The sequence below is a fragment of the Dipteris shenzhenensis genome, chromosome 3, assembly GCF_047967505.1.
Source record: "Dipteris shenzhenensis isolate YYH24624 ecotype China chromosome 3, Dip_SZ_1.0, whole genome shotgun sequence".
NCBI lineage: Eukaryota > Viridiplantae > Streptophyta > Polypodiopsida > Gleicheniales > Dipteridaceae > Dipteris > Dipteris shenzhenensis.
Window position 1 is genome coordinate 19926127 of NC_141598.1, and position 21609 is coordinate 19947735.

Sequence of the window (21609 nt, forward strand, 5' to 3'; positions counted from 1 at the left end):
GAGTTTTCACAAGGGATTTTGCATGGCCCTTTGAGACACACTGTACAAAGTTTCCAACAATCATCTCATCATATACAAGTGAAATGCAATTTCTAAAATTTTCTATTATATTATGAGCAATATTTGTGCTCTTATCCAAAGTAATTTACCGAATAAGGAGTCACTCCTAAGAAATGTGCCTGAGAAAGATAAGGATTAGATGAAAGGGTGATTGATGGTGGAGAAGGTAGGAGCCCAATGCACATAGTATGACATTCCCATGGGAGTTTTAGTCTAGTTGGTATATAGGATATGCATGTAATCCTAATTGCATGAAGATATGTATCCATGTTATATTGATTAATCTTTCATATTGGCCTATCGGTAAAAAATTATTGCTCAATTTTTCAAAAGACTAGGTGGAATATGATCAGATATGAACAAAGAGAATGGCATAGATTGACACGTAAAATCTATTGACATGATATCATCTAAGGAAATTGAAAAAGAAAAATCTGTTGCAATCTATGTTAGTTGTTAACTTTTAATTTGTTGTGTGCTTCTCATTCTTTTTATACACAAACTAATGATTTATCTCCTCCCTTATATGTTGTGTAAAAAAAAAAGGTAGTTTTTAGAGATACAACATAAAGACTAGCTTCCACGGGGAACCCAAGTAACGGAAGGGTTCTTTCAAGTGTTTTTTATTATGGAATGGGGCTTGAAGGGACATGCCATAATAGATGACTGAAGCATTCAACATAGCTATGGCATGACCTACTTTTTAAGACCCTCTAGAAAAACTCGTAAACTCACAGTAAAGTAAACCCTGGTGCCATGCAGCAGTGAAGGACCAGCTCTGAGAAGATCACACAAGGCATGCCCTTCTGTTGGTTATTCTATGGACCCATCATCAAGCTACCATTTCCAAAAGGGAATAGTCGATCCAAGAACTAGCTCTGTGGTTGCAAGGAAATACATTTTCCTTACAAAAATAGAACCAGCGCGCTACTTACACAAGGAATATATTTTCCTTAGGATTAACTGCAAGCAGTACCAAAATAGTTCCAAGAACTAGCGCGATGGTTGCAAGGAAATACATTGTCCTTGGGATTAACTACAACCCCACACTAAAATAAAACCAATGCGATGGTTGTTTGTTTAAGATTTACTTTTAACCTCTTGTTTTAAGCTATTAATTGCACTCTCATTATATACTATAGCAACATGCTATTCCAACCACCGGACTAGTTTTAAACCTGCCCGATGGCATGCTAAGAAGAAATGGAACCCTCCAATGCAAAATATATGAACAATTGTAGGACTCCAACGATTAAGGTAAATAAATTTTCTTTGGTTTAATTTAGGAGTAGCTACAACCATCTCATAAAACCAACACGGTGATCGCACCAAGCCAACATCAATGCAATAGTAGTGAATCTAAATTAGAGTAGAAAAGCTGTGCGTAGATGAGAAGTGGTAAGCTATAGGTAGATGCAGGTGGCGAGCTGCGAGTAGATGATAGGACACACTGTGGACAGTTTGATACACAAAGATACAGCATAGAGAATGTGCGAAGGAGGGCATAATTTCTTGTGTAGTGACATAATCAAGCTCTGTGGTGTTCGAAACAGCAAGTTTTGCCAGATCATGTCTCATTATTATCCCAGTAAGGCAATCATTACGCTGAAAAAAGTCTGGCAAGAGGACAAGACCGTTCGAAATTCAAAATATTGCCCACCAGTGCGTCATGTAACGGTCCTAAAACTGCTCCTAAAATAGTTTCACGATTGGCTACACCCATTCATGCATTGACCCAAGCTTGCTAATATATAAACAAACTTGTTATGAATTTGGATCTTCTAAAATATGAATTTTGGTTTTCCTATAGTTAATGGGTGGTCACCCTCCTTGTATTGAGTGGATCATCTTAACTTTCCGTATTATGAAGTTGATAGCTAATCTCATCCTATTTGATTGGCTCTTATTTGGTGGTCCTCCATCTTTATCTCTCCCTCTTCCTTCTAAGCATTCTCCTCTTGTTGAGCACTTTCTTTGTTTTTTGACAAGGGCAACAAGGATCAGAGAAGGGGGAAGCACAGCTAGCAACACGAGCACAGGCAGGGAAGCTCCATCCAGGTGCTTTTCCAAGAGATGCCTCCCTCTAATATAGAAGATGGATCCAAGAAGATCTTGGGTTAAACCCTCTATTTCAAAGCAAGAAAAATAATTGCTCATAACCTTTGACCTAATGCTACTTTACTTGGAATCTTTCCTCTCAAGAAAGTTCTTGTTGAGAGCTTTTGCTAATTTTCTCATCGAAACTCAAATACAACTCATTATCGGATAGCTTGTATTTAGATGAGGTAGAAGACGGATGTATGAAGATAGATGGAGAAAGGCCAAAGAAAGACCCATCTTGATAGATGGAGAAAGGCCAAAGAAAGAGGCAGGGATAGATTAGGTTAAGTGATGGCAACACGCATGTGTGTGTGTGTGTGTGTGTGTGTGTGTGTGTGTGTTTTCCTAATGCAAAGTTTCTTTTTTTAATATAAAAATATGTGCACGCACGTGGGGGGGGGGGGGGATGTCTATAATTTGTTGGAAAGTGAGAAGAAAGCTGCTAAAACTCTGTTACTTTCTCTTTATTGCAAAAGGTTAGATAAGGTTAAAGCGAATTGAGAGAATACTAGATATAAAGCATGTGAAAATCTTAAAATTGAAAGGGAAGCTCACTAAAACTACATGAAATTATTGCATAATTCTATAAGCCACCTTACATTTACCTTCAACAAGAGGAGCGTCAGCATATAATTAGGAAGCTCATTAAACTGTCAACATCATAAATTATTGTAGTCTAGCAATATGTTGCAGCAATCCCTAATGAATTGCTACTTGTTTGGAACCAAAATTGTCATATATTGCCTCGTTGCCTTCAAAACGTTAAGATTCATAACTGTGTACGTATCCCTCTTGACGTTCAGGATCTAAAAGACTACACCATTACAAAATTTTCTGACTTCGTTCTTATCAGCTGTTGCAAGCTGCGCTCTAGAAAAACCCTAGGAGACCTGGCTCAAAAAATATAATTCTCTTCCCTCAGATACTATAAAAAAGAACCTTGGTCTGAAAATTGTGGAAGCACAACAATGAGAAAACAAATGGTACTCAAAATACTATCAAGTAAAGTCTATGTTGAGCAAGCAATCCTTTTTGTCCCAGCTAAGCAGAGGGCGGTTACCCATCAGCTTAAAAGAGTATTTCTGCAATTTGAACAGCATTCAGAGCAGCACCCTTCCGAATTTGATCCCCACATACAAAAATATCTAGCCTGCACCAGTTTTTTTTATCACAACCTCAGCTGAACAAACCATTCACAATTGCTTCTTCCTTACCTACCATAGTTTTCCAGATTTTTTTTTAAAAAGGGTATAGATAGTGTATGATCTATGTAAAAATGACTGTATAAGATTAAATAAGACCTTGATTGTGTCCTTAAGCAACCCAAACGACCTATACTGTCGAAATGGTACGTATTCAAAAACTTCCCCAATTTCAAAAACCTAGATATCTTAGAGATATGCCAGTAAGCAGAGAGTCTACCACTGACTTGGTTTGTGAAATAGTTTGGCTGCATGCAAATGTAGATTATTACGAGCACAAGCCACCCATTTTCTCAAAGTGAGAAGAACTTCGTATGTTTTCAGTTGTAGACCACCCAAAACTTGCTGGCCCTGGTACCATCTAGCTATTGACTGGAGTTTTCCCCTTACGAAAAGATCCCTTGACTTCGAGTAAGAGATCAACTAATGCCCATCTCCACAGAATGTGTTCTCATAAAGTCGTGTAGACTTCATATGTTTTCAGTTGTACACCAAAACTTGCTGGTCTTACTCTGGTCCCATCTAGCTATTGACTGGAGTTGTGCCCCTAGGAAAAGATTCCTTGACTTGAGCAGTGCATTTAAGAGATCAGCAAGTGCCCATCTCCACAGAGTATGCTCCGGTTAAGTTGAAAGATCTTGGGACTACCATTATTCTGTGCTTTCTCTACTGGACAGAAGTGGTACAGATCTGAAATGCTAGAAGAACGTCCAGCAAGGACATTTAGCACAGGTCTTATCCTGGGTGAAAGAGAGATGTTAACACAGTTACAACTGTGCCCACATCTTATGGATCTACAGACACTTTGCAAGTTTCCCATCTTCATAGCCATATAGGCAACACAGAAATGCACGCAAACACCCACACATATGCACATGTATTTCTCAATCCCAAACTTCAGCATTATATGCCCTAAATAAACAGATATAGAAGCGATATATCCTTTCAGTAATCTGTACCGACCAGCATGCTGAGTTTCTACCTATTCTCTGGAGTGTGAATGGTTAAGGATAGGACTCAGACGATAAAAACTCAATAAAACTCATACCATCCAATCAAGTCAAAATGTTTCACTATAAACCACTATAAGACAGTAAGCATAGGGGGCTCAAATAAGTACAAAAGGCCTTTATAAACCTAACACGAATGTGCAGACTCTAGACAAGAGATACGTCTCATCACATAGAAGTAAGAATTCTTCAAATAGTTTTTCACTTAAATAGGACCTTATAAGACGTAGAACGAGTCCATACCCGTAGTCCCCTTCTTGGGAAAGATCATGCCTGATCCTACCAACGGCAACATCATCTTTATTGGATACCTGTACGCAAAGAAACTGAGACACTTTAAAATATCTGAACTTTCTTGATGAAAGAAAGGATTTACAGAACATTGAAATACTGCTATTATGGAAGCAGGCTTCCATGTTTATGGGTCCAGACTTCAGATTACCATACCTCAAGAGGTGTAGGAAAATTATTGGAGACCCTATCATCAATCACAACAATGCCATCTGCTTTCATAAGGATTTCTCTAGCTTTTTCCTGAGCATGCCCAGAGCCATAGTGATTGGAACTAAGAAAAGAAAATGTATGATGAAACTACTACTGAAAAAGACAAGCATAACATACTACATAAATGAGCATCACAACGCAGACTGGGAATGACAAAGCATACCTCATCATAGGCCCAACATCATATGCTCAGTATTTAAAGAAAAACACATTATATGGTAAAAAGACACGTCCCCCATTCAGAAAATTAGCAACTACCTCATCCATTGGCTTCTCGAACTGCAGATTGATACTTTCTGCATGTGCTCGCATTGTTGGGACACGCACACAGGTTGCAGTTACCCTCACATCTGGATCGCTCTGAGTACAGCAGTCCGAATTTGAATTACTGTACTACACTAGGCTTTTAATGCATGTTATCAATGTCTACTATCTTACAGAAATGGAAATGAAAGTGTTGTACACGCTAGAGAAATCAAGCATTCTATTCATTCTCATGAAAGATGCATACCTTGTAGTTAGAGAAATATGATGCAAGTATGCAAGTGCCTCTAGCTATTGCACTAGTGTGTACATAACCCCAAAATCCATGGATGAAGCACAATGTCTTGAGCTGAGGTCTTGAGTGACCATACTGCAAGGGTGCTTCTCTCTCTCTCTCTCTCTCTCTCAGTGTGATTTTGGACCGAGCCATCGCCATATCCAGGTCACGGAGGCCCAGGCGCCCAAGACCCCGTGCCCGGCACCCATATCTTCATCAGATCCGTGCCATCATTGCCAAACACCGGAAACGTGTAGCACCGAGTTATGAGATCCTAGAGCTGCCCATGATTGGGATTGTTGACATAAGAAGAGTGCAACCTTTTTATTGATTAGCTTTCTACCTGTGCTGATCAATTGGTACTTTTAGTAAATACTTGCTTGGTATTTCATTAGTTTTGGGTCACTTGCAGTCCCTCTGACTGTAAGTACCTTTAGTAGCTCTCAGACTTCAGCTTATTTATTTTGTTGTTCTCTTTGATGAGACAACACTAGCAGATGTATCAACTGTTTTAGTCTCATAGGCTGTTTGGCCTTTTAGAGACGTTAATATATATCTATCTATCTATCTATCTCTCTCATTATTGGATTCTTGGGAATGTACCACTCATGCAGCTAGTTCTATACTATACTCAACAAATATGGGCTCAGGCATATATGTTCTTGTGGAGTCACGAGAGCAAAAAATCATCTCCTTTAAAATCCAAATACCTCATGCATTCATTTACATACTTCTTTTGCTTGGCCTGAGCATCCTCCATGTTCTTTCAACAATTGCAAAAGAACATCCTTCCTTTCTAGATAAACTCTTCTCAGTGATTTTCCACATGGATGTAGGCTATCGTGGAAGGCATCCAAACTTCACATCCATGCATCGGTTCAAACAAGCTCATCTGTATCAATAACCTCAATGCTATCGTGGAAGGCATCCAGACTTCACATCCATACATGGGTTCAAATAAGCTCATCTGTATCAATAAACGCTTGGTGCTGTTACAAAAAACTTTAGCGAGTCTAAGCCATTTGTCCCAAGGCCAATGTCATGGCAAAAGTTCCTGGTCTCTCAAATGTTACTCCACCCATTTCTTCATCCTTTCAAACTGACGATCAGTCTCAAGATGGTATGCTGTACTAGGAGGGAGTATAGTGCCACTTACTGCAAATAATTCCTACCGAAAATGACCCATAATCTCTGGAAAATCTTTGAGGAAACTCGTGATGCTTATGTTGACCTCTCCATATATAAGCCCCCAAATGAGGAGAGCACGGGGCAGGGAGACCAAGGGCAAGATATGCCCAGAAAACAGAGAGAGGGATGGCCAGCTCACAGCATGTCTGGGAGCATGGATCAGCACTATGGATAAGGCGACTGTGAGAGGCAAGACCACGAGGAGATCAGTGGCTGCGTGGAGCCCTAGAGGCAGGAAAAGAAGTGCGGCATATGGCAAGGAAAGCCAGGAAAACTCGGTCATAGGGCAGGCCTGATTAGGGCTGGTTGGAGCCAGCTAACTAGGGCAGGTCATGGGCAGATAGAAGGGCTGGGCTGGCTGGTTAGCTGGCCAACCAGGTCATCCAGCACACAACCCAAGAAGGTGTGCCCACAGCCCCATATATGGGGATGTGTGGGGTCGGTTTTATGGCAGACTGAGTCGGCCAGCAAGGCATCAGGTCGGTGCAAATAGCGGGGCTACCAGCCGCTATAAAATGGCTCCCTTGGGGGGCATAACTTTATCCAGCGAGTCAGCTAGCAAGGGAGCACAAGGAGCAGCAGTAGCCTCATCCTTAGGCCTACATCCAAAAGGAAAGGAGGCTCAGAGGTGCTGCAGACTGAATTCAATTAGGGCTGAACCCTAGGCGTCTACCAAGGCAGCAAGGTGCTAAGATCTTTGGACAGAGAGACTACATATGCTCAAGGTGGAGCACGCGGGCTCAGAGATCTAGAGGTATCCGACAAATAGTAGAAGAACCTTTTGGTAAGATCAGAGGACCACGTCCTAGTGGGACTCTGGATCTATCTATTGTATTGTGTCCATAGTTTTGGACGGAGATATATTTTTTTTGTTGTTTCTATATCTAGCTTGGATCATTGTGTATTTGTTGCTAGTCTGCACATCTATGGGAAGCACATTAAGTTAAGAAGTTTGTGATTCCACCCACACACTACACACTGTGTGAGCTCCTAGGCTAGTCTATTAGTCTTTCGCAGTGCGCACCCTCTATTGGTTGATTTCTAACAGCTAACCCACATGATCAATGAGCTGTTAAGTGACTTGAGGAGATGGAAATGATGTCTTGGTGGAGTTGACGTGGGGCTTGTTTGGTAAGGCTATCGATGACCAACTAAATCACATCTATGGGAAGCACATTAAGTTAAGAAGTTTGTGATTCCACCCACACACGCGCTGCACACTGTGTGAGCTCCTAGGCTATTCTATTAGTCTTTCACAATGGACACCCTCTATTGGTTGATTTCTAACAGCTTACCCACATGATCAATGAGTTGTCAAGTGACTTGAGGAGATGGAAATGATGTCTTGGTGGAGTTGACGTGGGGCTTGTTTGGTAAGGCTATCGATGACCAACTAAATGGAGTCCCATCCCTTGTCTTTGGAAGCTTCTACCAAGGCAGCAAGGTGCTGAGATTCCTTTGGACGGAGAGTCTACATATGCTCCAGGTGGAGATGTATCTTGTAGATAGTAGAAGAACCTTTTGGTAAGATCAGAGGACCACATCATCCTAGTGGGACTCTGGATCTATCTATTGTATTGTGTCCATAGTTTTGAATGAAAATATATTCTTTTGGTTGGATCCAAGCCATATATATTCTATATCTAGCTTGGATCATTGTCTATTGCTAGTATGCACATCTATGGGAAGCACATTAAGTTAAAAAGTTTGTGATTCCACCCACACACTACACACTGTGTGAGCTCCTGCGCTACTCTATCACCCTTTCGCTGTGAGTACCTCTGTTGATCGATTTCTAACATGGTATCAGAGCCCAAGTAGGAGGCTCACAAATGTGGGAACTTGAAGTCAGGGATCTTGCTGAAGGATGACCCTAATTTGAGGCTCTAGAGTCGACTTCCAAAACTAGAGGACTGTGCTGTTGTTGCGAGAAGGAGGATGACTTAAGTTTAGTCAAATGTGTAAAGAGTTCCTATCTATAATATGTGAAGCAAGACTCTGACAGCTCTCTCTCTCTCTCTCTCTCTCTCTCTCTCTCCCTCTCTCACTCATGCGAGGAAGCTCATTTCCTTAGCCATCTTTACAAATCTACGTATATCGGAGGCTCCCTTGGAGCTGTGTACAATACATGGAACTGTTCATTATTCTCCAGTTTGCCATCAGCAGTGAAGATCGCCACATGTTTTATAATGGCATCTTATCAGTGCAATCCACCAAATTTTAATGATATCTTGTCAATGCAATTCACCAAATATTTTATAATGATATCTTGTCTTACAATATAGTCAAGAAATTTGCCTAAAATTGATTAAAAAATAAATTTGCATCACATCAATTATTCAGTGAAACATACCCAAATCTTCCTTGTTTCCTTAACAAGCTTCATCTCTTCCTCATTGTAGCCATTGGGCATTACCGAGGAGTTATGGCTAAAAAGATTGAAAGCATACTGCAGAAGTGAAGAGAAAAATTTAATAAATGTAAAAATTACGGCAAGACCTCATGCAGCTATAACAGAACATGCCCAACAACTTTATTAACATCAACACCTGACGATTAAATATGTTGCAAGTAGGAGACTTTCCCTCCAAAACCTGAAAAGAATTTCAAAGTGCAAAGATTATTCCTCAGACATTGAAAACAATTCAGATCAGTTACAGTCCTTAAAATCAAAGCTTGAGAAAGACAAACCTCACGAGTTTGCTGTTCAAGCTCTGCCATAGCTGCAGCACCTGCTCCACTGGCTGCCTGGTAGGTGCTTACCACCATTCTCTTCACCTGTGAGAAAACAAAAGTCCCTTAAAAGCGCAAGTAATGCAGCTAGAAACTTTATTGGTTAAAACCCAACCATTACCTCACCTTGAGCCTCAATGATCAAGTTGCTTCATGCAAATAAGGCCTTAAGAACTAATCAGTGCTCATGTATACTTTTCATTAGTGCCAAGATGGTGAAAAAGACATAAATGGGAGACTATTCTCAGTAGTCCTACTCTCGCATGGCGGTGCAAAGGAGTTGCAGCCATCAAACATATAATTGTTGAGCAGCCTGGATTAGATATCAGTGCTCCTTTCTTATAGCTCAGCTTAATGTGAGACATTGCATTTGGATTCACCTGGCAAAACACCAATGAGCCCAATGACTATGATATATCCTGGAAAAGTACCAATAAGCCCAATAGCCCAACAACTATGATATAGGAAAATAATGTTATGTGAACACAAATCCCATTCAGGCGAGCTTAAATAATGAGAACGAAGATATCTTGATTGCAATTCTGGGATCAAAGTCCAGCATAGTACCTCTGGAATCACAAGAGGAATGTCCTTTTCCATGCGGAATGCTGAGCTGTTGTCCACTACGATAGAGCCCTGACCTACAGCTAGTGGTCCAAACTTCTTGCTGGATTCCAGATCCCAAAAGAAGACAGACATATCAGTTGGTTTGCTGCCTCCCGAGCACAAAGCAACTGCAAATAACATCTTGCATACAGTACATCCAAATGCTGGAATTGTGATTGAACATAACCACCCTCCATGTAAGATGGGATGATTTTTTTCAAAGATTGACCATCGTTTGAAGATATAGCTGCGGACTTTTTATTTGAGGTTATAATCTGTCTACAAGTGTACATTGTTTCTTAGTCTTGACAAGTTGACAAAAAAAATTATTTGAGGTTATAATCTGTCTACAAGTGTACATTGTTTCTTAGTCTTGACAAGTTGACAAAAAAAAGAGGAGAGTATACAGTCGTGGGTTAGTAGTAGGGTTAGTAAGCTAGTGTCCGCCGTGGCAACATCGTGGGCTGCATGGATGCGGCATGCGCATGGAGATACTTTGGAGAAAATTGTCGACTGTTTTTGCAAGTGGGGTATTTGGTTGTATATGCTCCCCGAGTTTGTGGTGCAATGTTCTGTGTTATTTTAGCTGATCACCCTTGGTGTATTCCCGTGATTATAGTGGCTACTACCCGCTTCTATTCAGGCGTCTGATGTAGCTCCAACAAGCCCAGTACGAATGAGGAGCTTTCAGTCTTGGAGTCTTTTGTTGTCCTTCTTTGCAATATAGGATAGTTTCAGCTTGCAACTTCTTTCAGCTTTGAGCATTGAGACGTTTTTCTATTATTTTATGTTATGCTTTCCAAGTTTTTTTTTTCCGGTAGTTTTCAAGTTTGATTCAACATAGTACGGTATCAGAGCCAAATACATGGAGTCCTCTCATGGAGGGTTGGCTAAATTGAGTACTGGTTCTAGCTTTCCATCATGGCATCTTAGCATCCGCTTGTATCTCATGGAGAAGAGTCTATGGTAAATTATAGTTGGAACAGAGAACAAGTGAGGACAAGTACTCGGGAGCACTGCCTTCAAATTGGTTCTGTCAAAGGAAAACAATTGTCAAGATGAATGAATGATTAATTTGCAACACCTGTGATGAAAGCTTGTGTACAGGAAAGTTTGAATGATTTGCAAACTCCGTGTGTGTGTGTGTGTGTGAGAGAGAGAGAGAGAGAGAGAGGGAGAAAGAGAGAGAGAGTTCTTAAAAAAAGAAAGTGTGTGTAAGAGAGAGAGAAAGAACCAAAATAGAAGGGGGCCACATGGCAACAAAGTGTGTAGGACACTTTTTAACAAAAATGTAAGTAGGGTGCTGCCTGGAAGGCAGTGCTAAAAAGTTGAGTAACAAAGACACTAAACAGACACGGGAGAAGCCCATTCAGGGGGATGCAAGGAATGAAAAGGCTCTTGGTATTCATGGCGAGTGCTTGGAACCAAGTACAATTATCATCTCGACTTTTCTAAGTCTACATGCGAAAACTAGGTTACAATAGAAACTTTGTTCAGATCCAGATTAAAGAATTCCGCTAAAGCACGAGTTTTTTTCACTAAAGATGTCAAGATAGGTCAAACTTGAAGAGCACCTCGGCAAGCTTCATTCGATCCCTTGGACCTTTTTGTCAAGCCTCATTAGGGGAGAAATGGGGTCTCCAAAGAGCCTCCAAATAGCGTTTCCTAATTCTAAGGAATTAGAGAGAGATTTGAGGTATACCAGTGAGAGTGCTCCTTTGTGTGGGGCAATGGTATTTAAGGTGTACAAAAGGCCATGTTGAGCATTTATGGGTAGGGAGATCTCTCATCCATGGTTAAGACCCATGGTCCTCACTCGTAGCCATTGATTTGATCTCTAATCCAAGGGTCACATTCAAATTTGTGGTAGAGTACTCCTAAGCATTAGATCAAGGGGTAGATTGAAGAAATACTATCAAAGGATTAGAGGGATCAAATATAAGCCCTTGATCAAGTAATGGATCCAAGGGACGAGATGAAAAAAGGAAGCACCACAATCTTAGCCATTGATTTGTAGGAGATCCAAGGGAGGACATGAAAGCAAAAGGCGCTTCAATGCGGGCCATTGATTTGAAAGAGATCCAAGGGAGGAGATGCACCAAAAAGGCTCTTCAATCCAGGCCATCTATTTGATTTGAAAGAGATCCAAGGGGAGAGATGCACCAAAAAGGTGCTTCAATCTGAGCCATTGATTATAAGCTTCAATCCTAGCCATCCAATTGCATAAATGCATCCCCACCCTCCAAAATGTGCCTCCATCTCCACCCTTCAATTGTATAGCCCATCTCTACCATAGATCTACCCAAGATCCAATGGTCCACAACTAAAGGTGCCTTCTCCCTCTTCAATACCCCTCCTATTTGTCAAAATAAAGATACCCATGTCGGTTGAGTCAATGCTATGGGGCCCTTAGGCCATGGGTTACCATAGTGGGTTCAATTTCAATTAACTTAATCCAGTTCTTAATCCATTCCTTACGAGTCCCTTTTGAGACCCCAAATCTCCCCTAATGGTCACTAGACTACGATAATATGGCGAAGATTCTTCGAGTTAACAATAATGTTAGCTTAAATGAGATGATCTCTACCCTTTTGGATGGCAACATGCATATGAATAGAGACCTATATTATACTTAGTACAAATCATTCCTTATGAGTCCCTTTTGAGACCCCAAATCTCCCCTAATGGTCACTAGACTATGATAATATGGCGAAGATTCTTCGAGTTAACAATAATGTTAGCTTAAATGAGATGATCTCTAGCCTTTTGGATGGCAACATGCATATGAATAGAGGCCTATATTACAGTTAGTACTGGTAAGAACAAATCTCTCAAGAAGGAGCATCGCAACCAATTCAAGTGTGCATATTGTGGTAACCCAAGTCATAAAGAGAAGTATTGTTTCAAGAAGCGGGTAGATACTCTTGAGAATCATGGATTAGAAACACTCCCTAGAGGTTAAGGGTAAGTGTATGCACGTGGTTCTCATGTAAAGGGTCACATGAAAGTTCATATTCGGACTCATAAATCTTGTGGCAGCCGAATATGCTGCCACGTGTGTGGCTGGACCAAGTGATTACAACTATGATTTGCGTCTAGTTGTTTTTGGCTAAATGGCTTTAGTTCTGTCTAACCTTTCAGTTTTGGATGTGATGAGCTATTAAGTTTGAGTTTGGCCTGCATGGCTGTGCACTCATCGACTGTTGTTGCAGGTGGAGTATCTGGTGGTATATGCTCCCCGAGTTAGTGGTGCAATCTTCTAAGTCGGCGACTTCAGCTCATCACCCTTGATGTATTTCCCGTGGTGCTAGCCGCTTCGATTGAGGCTTCTATATGATGGTACGTTCAACACATTGATCTTCATGATGTAACTCAACAAGCCATTATGGATGAGGAGTTTTCAGTCCTTTGTTGTCCGTCTCTGCGCCACGTTTTTCGATTATTTTACCTGATTCCATTATAAATTATGACCGATCGTGAATTAAACCTCGGCAAACCGTACTACGAGGGTAATCGGGTCAGAGGATGTATTGTCTACCTCCTTTAAGTTTATAATGGAGGATCTCAACCTTGCCACACGCATATTTTGCACGATGAGAGAGCTTTATCAGTACTGGAACGACGGTGACTCAATCTTCGTTCTATGCATTGGGGTTTCACATGCCGCTTCCCAGTTAACTTATTATATTTCCAGGAATAATCACAAACCATTTTGGTTCAAGGCGATGTACTACGAGCCATTCTTAGAGAAAGAAGGCTGTGCGTTTGCAACGTCAGAGAGACACACCCTATCCGTTGCACAGAAGTGACGATCGAGCTGCCGGCAGAGGGATCAGACGAGCCAGTCGCCTCACCTGATCGAGGCTCCCGCACTAAAAAGGGCAATATCAACATCCTGAAAACTCTCTTCGGTGAGCTCCTCGACCTCTATTTCTTGCCCCTAACAATGCACAACAGTTTTCATCAGTGTATAGAATGACATCTACCAACAAAAGACGGCGAGTGTGATTCTTAGAAAGATAGTGTAAAATAGCACAAGCACACAGCATTGCAGACAAAGAAGAAGAATTAAAGCTTTGCGAGCCGGAGAATGACCAGGACCTCGAAAGGGATGCGTTTGCCAGCGGAACGCTTACTAGCGAGGAGCGTTAAGCTACGGTAAGGGAAATGCCGGTGTGCCAAAACGTTCAAGAATTCTTGGCCAACAGCACCGGTGACGCCAACGATGGCCAAGGAAGGACCGTGCTCGGAGAGTTCCATGGTGAAGACGCCAGATCTGCTGCGGGGGGGGGGAGGCGAGGCAAATGCAGAGGCAGAGAGGCTATGGCGATGGCAAATGTGGGAACTCTGAGCAGAAGACCATAGCAAGGATGAGCGCGCAACAAGCAGACTGGACGCCATCGCCACAACGTGAGAGTTGGCAGTTCACGTTCACTCTTACAACAACTACACTTCGGATGATTATTATGCATAATTTTGGTTTTCATGTAATTAGTTCCTTGCCGTGCACGAAACTCCCACTCGGTTTGAGTCCTACTTATGGATGGTCTCTCAAGGGGTCCTATCCAAGAAAGAAAGAGAGGGGGCGCCGAGGGGGTCGCTCATGCGTGCAAAGGGGGGGAGGGGGGCGTGGGGTGTTGGGAGGAGCGAAGGAGGAAGGCGAGGGGGGAGGCAGAAGAGAGAGAGAGAGAGAGAGAGAGAGAATTTCACCCAACGAAATAAACTATCTTTTCTAGAGTGATTAGGGAAAAAGGCTAAGCCACTCTGGTATCAACTAATAAAGCCTCACTCCCTTGTTTCTTAATTTTAAGGGATTCCAAAGGGATTAAGGGCCATGATGAATGAAAGATAAAGACAAAAACTTGCTATACATGAAGAAAAATAAGAATGCAAATAAGAAAAGTAAGAGTAATGATAATGCAAATATATATAAAGAGAGTGAGAGGAAGGGGGACCAAGGAAGGGGCGAGGGGCAATGTGTTCTCTCTTGCATAATATTAGTCTTTTTGGAGTAGAGTATCGAATCCTATTATAAGTGATAAAACTTAGAAATCATTAAGGATCCCAAATAGCCCAAGTGCTCTACAAATGAAAGGAATACAAGATAGAGCCTAAGAGAGGGCTTGCTTTTACTTTATGTGTATGCTGGCAAGATAACATATGTGTGCATGCATCATGCATGTGCAAGCAAGAGCACATGTGTGTGTGTGTGTGCGGGCACGCATGCATGCACGCATGTGCATGTGTGCATGCAAACACACGTGCATGGGGGTGTGTGTGTGTGTGCACGCACGCGTGTGTGCATGTGTACATGTGTTTGTATATGTGCACACACATGCATGTGTGCATGTGAGAGAAAGCTATTACATGATCTCAAACAAATAACCAATATTGGAAGATATGAGGGAAATGCCCACGGGAGACATTTCCGAAAAGTGCAAATGGCAAGCAACGGTAGCCACCACGAGCCATATGCACTTTTGGGAAATGCCTCCCATGATCGTCGGGTGGCTGACTGATAATGACGTACAAGCAATCTTCTAATTGACAGCTTAGAATTTTTGGATTCCCAGCCATCTTCCATCCTTAATTGCAATGCGATAGTAGGGAAAATTTGATGTTGACAACTCCATGCTCAAATGTGCCTTCTGCAATGGACGATGATTTGATCCGATGGCTGGTAATTTTTTCTAGCCACCTAAGGACCTTCACGGATATTAAAAAAGAGGAGAAATTAAATGCATTTACAAGATCTATCGAATATGGTGGAAGGCCTCATAGCATGTATTTCATTCATTTTGAACTAGTTAATGACAATAATTAAATAGAAGCAAGGAACTAGAGATTCTTTCTTGGAAAGCTCTTTGTCAATTTCTTATGACTCGTGCTTCATCTTTTGGATATAGCCCATAACGAGTGTTACAATGAGAAATCTCAGTCAAGCACGGTGTCAACTCTTTGTCAACTCTTCTCTAGTTGATGTTAAATTTATTATTTCTTGTCTGCTCTTTCTTATTTTCTCTTGCTCCTCCTTCTAGGTGCTTCCTCGGTGCTTCTGTATAGCAAACTCCTTTCTCTCATTCTGTATCAATGGTTCGCATTCTCTTTCGCTCCTCTCAATGTGCTTCTTTCTCAACAACCCACTCTAAATTCTTACTTATTGCTTGCTCCACTTGAGATATGATTGTAAAAATGTCCATTTGTATGCAGAAAGGATGAGAAAGAATGTAGAGGGAGTGCACAACTATAAGGAAAGATGGAAGAAAGAAAGAGGAGAAGAGGATGAAATAAATGAAGAGCACACTATAAGCAAGAGATGGTAGAAGAATGAGACTACTAGAGAAGAATTGCTTTTGCAACTACAAGGGTGGGAGAAGCGTTGGAGGGAATGAGAGAGGAATTGCTTTCACAATAACAAGGATAATGAGAGAGGAAGTGCTTTTGCAACAATGGCTCATGGGAGAATGCTAATGAGGGAGGAAGTGCTTTCACAAATGACAAGGGTGGTCCCAAAAATGCTCTACTTGATAGTGTGAAGTGAAAGATTTTGAATAAAGTGAGTGAAAGATTTGGAATAAAGTGATTAGGATAAGATTGATATAATTATTAATTTCTTATCATGAGACATTTAATATAATGAATAAATTGGATTGAAAGATTTGACATAAAGTGCTTGAGGATAGGGTTGATATAATTATTATATTCATGCATTCAAACATTCAATATTATTAAAAACACAACATCATGATTCAATTTATTTTGCATTTGCTACAAAAAAATCTGTCTACTTTAGAATAATGCCATCTACATGCTCTACAAGGGTAAGTTTTACTACAAAGAATGTGGAGTAGACTCCTATGATGCTTCCTTTGAAGGCTTTCATGCTTTTGGTGTAGATAGAATCTCTATTTTCTTTGTAGGTTGTGATGATTTAGGTATAGATCGAATCTCCTCTACTTGAATTGAACGTTACTTCCTCTCAATGGTAGAGATTAGGTCTTGAACGGTATAAATGTGTGTAGATCCATCTTAGTGTATGCTATCATTGAGGCATGTGAGTTCAGCTCAACATTTTGATTGAGGTGCAATATCAAGTTGTAGCACACTCTCGAGCCCATCGCTGCATTATCCAATTGTAGCACACTCTTGGGCCCACTGCTGAAGCCGTCCGTTTGCTCCACTACTTTGCATCTTATGAAATCTATTATTTAACTAGTAGCCCACTTCATGATGCGTGACTACCTCGGTAGCAAATATCAACTTTCTTGTTTACCTGTTTGTTTATGTGGATTTGAGACAAGGAGAGTGAGTAGAGTTTTCCTCACCTTGCGTGGTTTCCTTTTTCTTGCAAGGTTTGCTTGCACTATCTTATGAGAGGCATGCCAGCTTGTGCAAATCTTATATCTTGGTTATTTTCATGTGAAATGTTCTTGTGCCTAGGACTTGTGCTTCCAACACATGTGATGCAAATATGCTGATTGAACACACGTTTTGGTTGCTATATAATGCATCACACATGCCTTGTGTGCTTTATTTGGGGAGCCTAATGTGAAATATTCTTATTGCACATGAATCGTATACAGGCAATATAAAAGGATTGGCTTTTGAATGGTGCTCATATATGTTTTCCTTTGCAAATTATGAATTTTTATGTGAGAAGTACCAATTTAAGTTTACTGTTGTGTTGATAAGTGTTGGGTTGATAGGTATTGAGTGAGAATATACTTGACAATAGGCATTGGGCTATGCCAATAAGCATTGGTATGCAACTTGTCAACTATACATGTGAAGGGGTTGTGCGATGAAAATGCAAATCCAACGAATGGATTTGACACTACATGGCTTGAAATGTGAATTGAAAATCGTGCCTTTTCAGATAAAATCATATTTGGGTGCCTTGAGGATGCAAAGATGAAGGGGGGTAGGACTGTCGTTTCTTGGCTTTGCTAAGTTGTTTTGGGTAGTGTGAGCAGTTTTTGGTATAGCGAATTGGTAGCGAATATCTCTCCCTAGCAATTATGTGTGGCAACACAATGATTGTGGTAGTCATTTGAGATCTGGCAATGAGTATGGAAGTGCAACAAGTATGGCACCAATTTGAGCTTTGTCAGCAATTTTGAATGTCCATAATTGGCTTTCCTTGTCTGTGTCTATGTTTGGATTTGGGACATACTGGAACATCCATAATTGGCTTCAATCTTGTTTATGTGGGTTTGAGGCAAGCAGAGCAAGTAGAGTATGAGGTTTTTCCTCACCCTACATGGTTTTCTTTTTCTTGCAAGGTTGCCTTGCATTATCTTACGGGCGGCATGCCAGCTTCTACAAGTCTTGTATCTCAGTTAGTTTCATGCAAAATTTTATTGTGCCTAGGACTTGTGCTTCCAGCGCACGTGATGCAAATATGCTGATTGAAAACGAATGCACGTTTTGGTTGCTATATAATGCATCACACATGCCTTGTGCGCTTAATCAAGGGATCCTAATGCAAAATGTTCTTCTTGCAAGTGGATCCTAAACACGCGAAACTAAAAATATTGGCTTTTAAATGGAGCTCATATTTGTTTTCCTTTGCAAGTTATGATTTTTGCATGTGAGTAGCACCCATTTAAGTTTGTTGCTCATCTTGTGGGCATATAAAGTTACTTGTGAGCAGTATCACATAAAGTTTGCTACTTATCTTGTGGCAGTTAATTTTGCTGCTTATGAGTTCTATCTTGTGGACACATAAAGTTAATTTTTATGTGAACACTACCCATTAAGTTTGTTGCTTGTGAGTTCTATCTTGCGAGCTCATAAAGTTGAAGTTTTGAATTACACCATTCCCTTCTAAGGTTCTTTCGTTCCACACATCCTATTACTATTTCCTATACATGGAGAAATTAGCCAAGCTCGTCCAGTTTTTCCAACAAGACCTTGTTGATAACTTGATGAATAAGTGTTCTAATCATGTGGTGTCATCTTGTATAGGATGTAATGTGTAATGACTATATACAAGCTTTCTAAGGTTTGCTTGATAGTCCTTCAAGAAATCGAGTGATAAATATCACAATTATCTCTTTGGTCACTAGACTATCTTTGCATAGAAGCAGTATGAGTGGATGTTCCAATGTCTCAATGATGTGTCATTTGTTGCACACAATCTAGACATCCTCTTTCGTGAAAGAATTCCAATGCATTTCTAGGGTACATAGTCTTGGCTGCCAAAAATTGCTCACACTACCCAAAAAACTTAGCAAAGCAAGCGAGTGACAGTCATGCCCATTATTTCCCCCCTTCAGCTTTAATGGCTTGAAAGGCATGATTTTCAATTCACATTTCAAGCCATGTAGTGTCAAAGCCATTCGTCAGATTTGCATTTGCATTTTCATTGCACACCCCCTGCACATATAGTTGACAAATTGCATACCAATGTCTATTAGCACAACAGTGATACCTATTGCAAAGTATATACTCATCAACACCCAACCCAACACTTATCAACACAGCTATAGACCTAAATCGGTACTTGCATACCAATGCCTATCAGCACATCAACAATGCCTATCTGCAAGTATATACTCACTCAATGCCTATCAACCCAACACTTATCAACACACTGGCAATGCTTATCAATTGCATACTCAAAGGCCTATCAACTCATAGCATACAAATTTATGGGGGACTCATGTATTATTATTGTCTCCATCGTCTTTCTCAATGTAGACGCCCTTGTCCATGTTTTGGTTTGTGACTTTTGTCTGACATCTCCATGGGTGTCTCTTGGTTCACATCAGCATCAATAGCTGCCTCTCCATTCACAGGATCAACATCAAGAGCTGGCTCTCCACAGGTCACATCCTCTCCATTAGGGGAGAATTGGCATCTCCAAAGGGACCCCGATTAGTGTTTCCTAATTTTAAGGCTAGTATTTGTTATAAAAATGGATGAAGCTCAGTTGGTAAAAGAGCACATAAGCTACAGAGGGTGAGCCTTTGTATTATGAACAATGCCTTGCATTTTTCTCAAGGGGATCTTAGTCCAATTTGAGAAGGAAATATGGTGGCTTGTAGCATTTGAGACCCCTAAGGAGTGCCACGAGACATTGAAGTGGGTTTTGGAAAGAACTAGCATCCCATCGATTATTCAAAGACAAGAGGTAGGGCAAACATTGATAGTGGATGGTCGTGGAATGTTTCAAGTTGAATGGCATGTAGCTGGTGATTTGAAAACCCTCAAGTGCTTGTATGGTTGTGATACAGGTGCAGATGTAAAATGGACATGCTTGTATTGCACCCACTCTCAGAAGGTGCAAAAGGGAAGCCTACAATAGGAAAATGGCATTCTTTCTTGCAATCAAAGTGCAACCCCTAATTGTCATAAAAAGGATCCTAAGTGGGACCCCATTCTACTGATTCCATTAGAGCAGGTACACGTGTGTACTTTGCATGCTGAACTGCACATACTTTTGACAAGTTATTCTATTTTTAAGCTTGGAATTTGAGGGCACAGCAAGTCTCTATACAATGCATTGCAAAAGTTGAAGAACTTCTTGAGCACTAATGGGACTTCACGGAGGCAATGTGAAGCTTAAGCAGGGAAAGACACAAAATCTTCCAGCTAAAGTGTCCATGGGTGGAGGAAAGGCAAGGAGGTTCTTGTCCAACCACAATGTTAATAAGGAAAAACATACATTAACTCAGAACACCCTAGGGGTTGGGAGTACTAGAAAGCTTTGTGTGAGTGCACTATGAATCAAGCTTCACATCCACGAATTGCTACTTTTGAGAGCAAAACTGTGGACAAAGCTTGATGCATAAATAAAGTTGCTTAGGCAAGGTCAAATGGATGAGCTTTATTATGAGAGATTTAGGACAGCATTGGGAGAATTTATATCATTGGTAATCCTCCTTAGGTTGAAATTTTGTGCATAAACCTTGAGTCAGTTTATGTTTCTAATATGATGTTTTTCTTTATAGCATATTCTTTATGCACATGCACCGTGGTTTGTGGAGTAATGGGGGGTGCTATCCATTTGGAATACTCAAGCAATGGAGAAATTTCACTACAGAGAAAAGGCAGCCTACTTCAAGAATACAAGGCATGGGGGTGGTATTGCATGAAGCAATGCACTACATGAAATGTTCGACTAGTTTTCTAGATATCTAGAGGCTAGGACTCTCAAGCACGACAAGGTAGAGGTCTCAAGTCTTGCAAAAGAAGTTCAACATGTCAAGAAGACAAGGAGATGTGCTACTTGGAAGTCTTGAACAGGGAGTCAAGGGGTTGCGCTTTGGTTGGACATAGAGTCAAACAAGGGAGCCGTTTGGTCTTAAGAGAAGCCTAAATGTGAAATATTTGATGAATAAAGTTAACACTATTTCGAGTCAATTATAGACTCCAAAATTCACAAATTCAAGGGGTTGCACTTTGGTTGGACACAGAGTCAAACAGGGGAGGTGTTTGGTCTTAAGAGAACCCCAAATGTAAAATATTTGATGAATAAAGTTAACACTATTTTGAGTCAATTATAGATTCCAAAATTCACAAATTTGTTTGGAAATCGCATAGTTGCATGTGCATGTGTGACATGGTAGGGCAGAGGGGTGGGTGGGTGGGGGGGTGGGGGGGGAGGGTGTTGAAGATCTAGCATTAGAGAATTGGCGACGAAAGGCCAAGGGGTGGGGGG

General features: G+C 40.9%; 1 protein-coding gene across 3 annotated transcripts; it reads right to left on the reverse strand.

The window, feature by feature from the left end:
• Positions 1-2834: 2834 nt before the first annotated feature.
• LOC147903488 (uncharacterized) lies at positions 2835-14419 on the reverse strand. 3 transcript variants are annotated; one of them, XM_087372497.1, is made up of 11 exons: positions 14046-14419; positions 13799-13884; positions 9906-10005; positions 9596-9718; positions 9297-9383; positions 9155-9199; positions 8959-9054; positions 5135-5236; positions 4820-4906; positions 4616-4683; positions 2835-3242 (listed from the first exon to the last, which is right to left on the reverse strand). In XM_087372497.1, exons 1-11 carry the CDS (start codon positions 14343-14345, stop codon positions 3224-3226), a joined length of 1113 nt encoding a protein of 370 aa, XP_087228623.1. In that variant the 5' UTR covers positions 14346-14419; the 3' UTR covers positions 2835-3223. The 3 variants fall into 3 exon arrangements, with proteins under 3 accessions (XP_087228623.1, XP_087228622.1, XP_087228621.1); XM_087372496.1 differs by having other exon boundaries at positions 2838-3310; XM_087372495.1 differs by lacking the exon at positions 2835-3242 and adding an exon at positions 3384-4102.
• Between the last annotated feature and the right edge of the window lie 7190 nt (positions 14420-21609).

Excerpts from the sequence above, each read along its gene's own strand:
- LOC147903488 (XM_087372495.1), bottom strand. The coding sequence starts at position 14,345 with ATGGCGTCCAGTCTGCTTGTTGCGCGCTCATCCTTGCTATGGTCTTCT. Across the intron at positions 9,384-9,595 it reads CTTTGCACCGCCATGCGAGA|GTGAAGAGAATGGTGGTAAG; the intron begins GTAGGACTACTG and ends GTTTTCTCACAG. Across the intron at positions 4,907-5,134 it reads TCGAGAAGCCAATGGATGAG|GAAAAAGCTAGAGAAATCCT; the intron begins GTAGTTGCTAAT and ends GGGCATGCTCAG.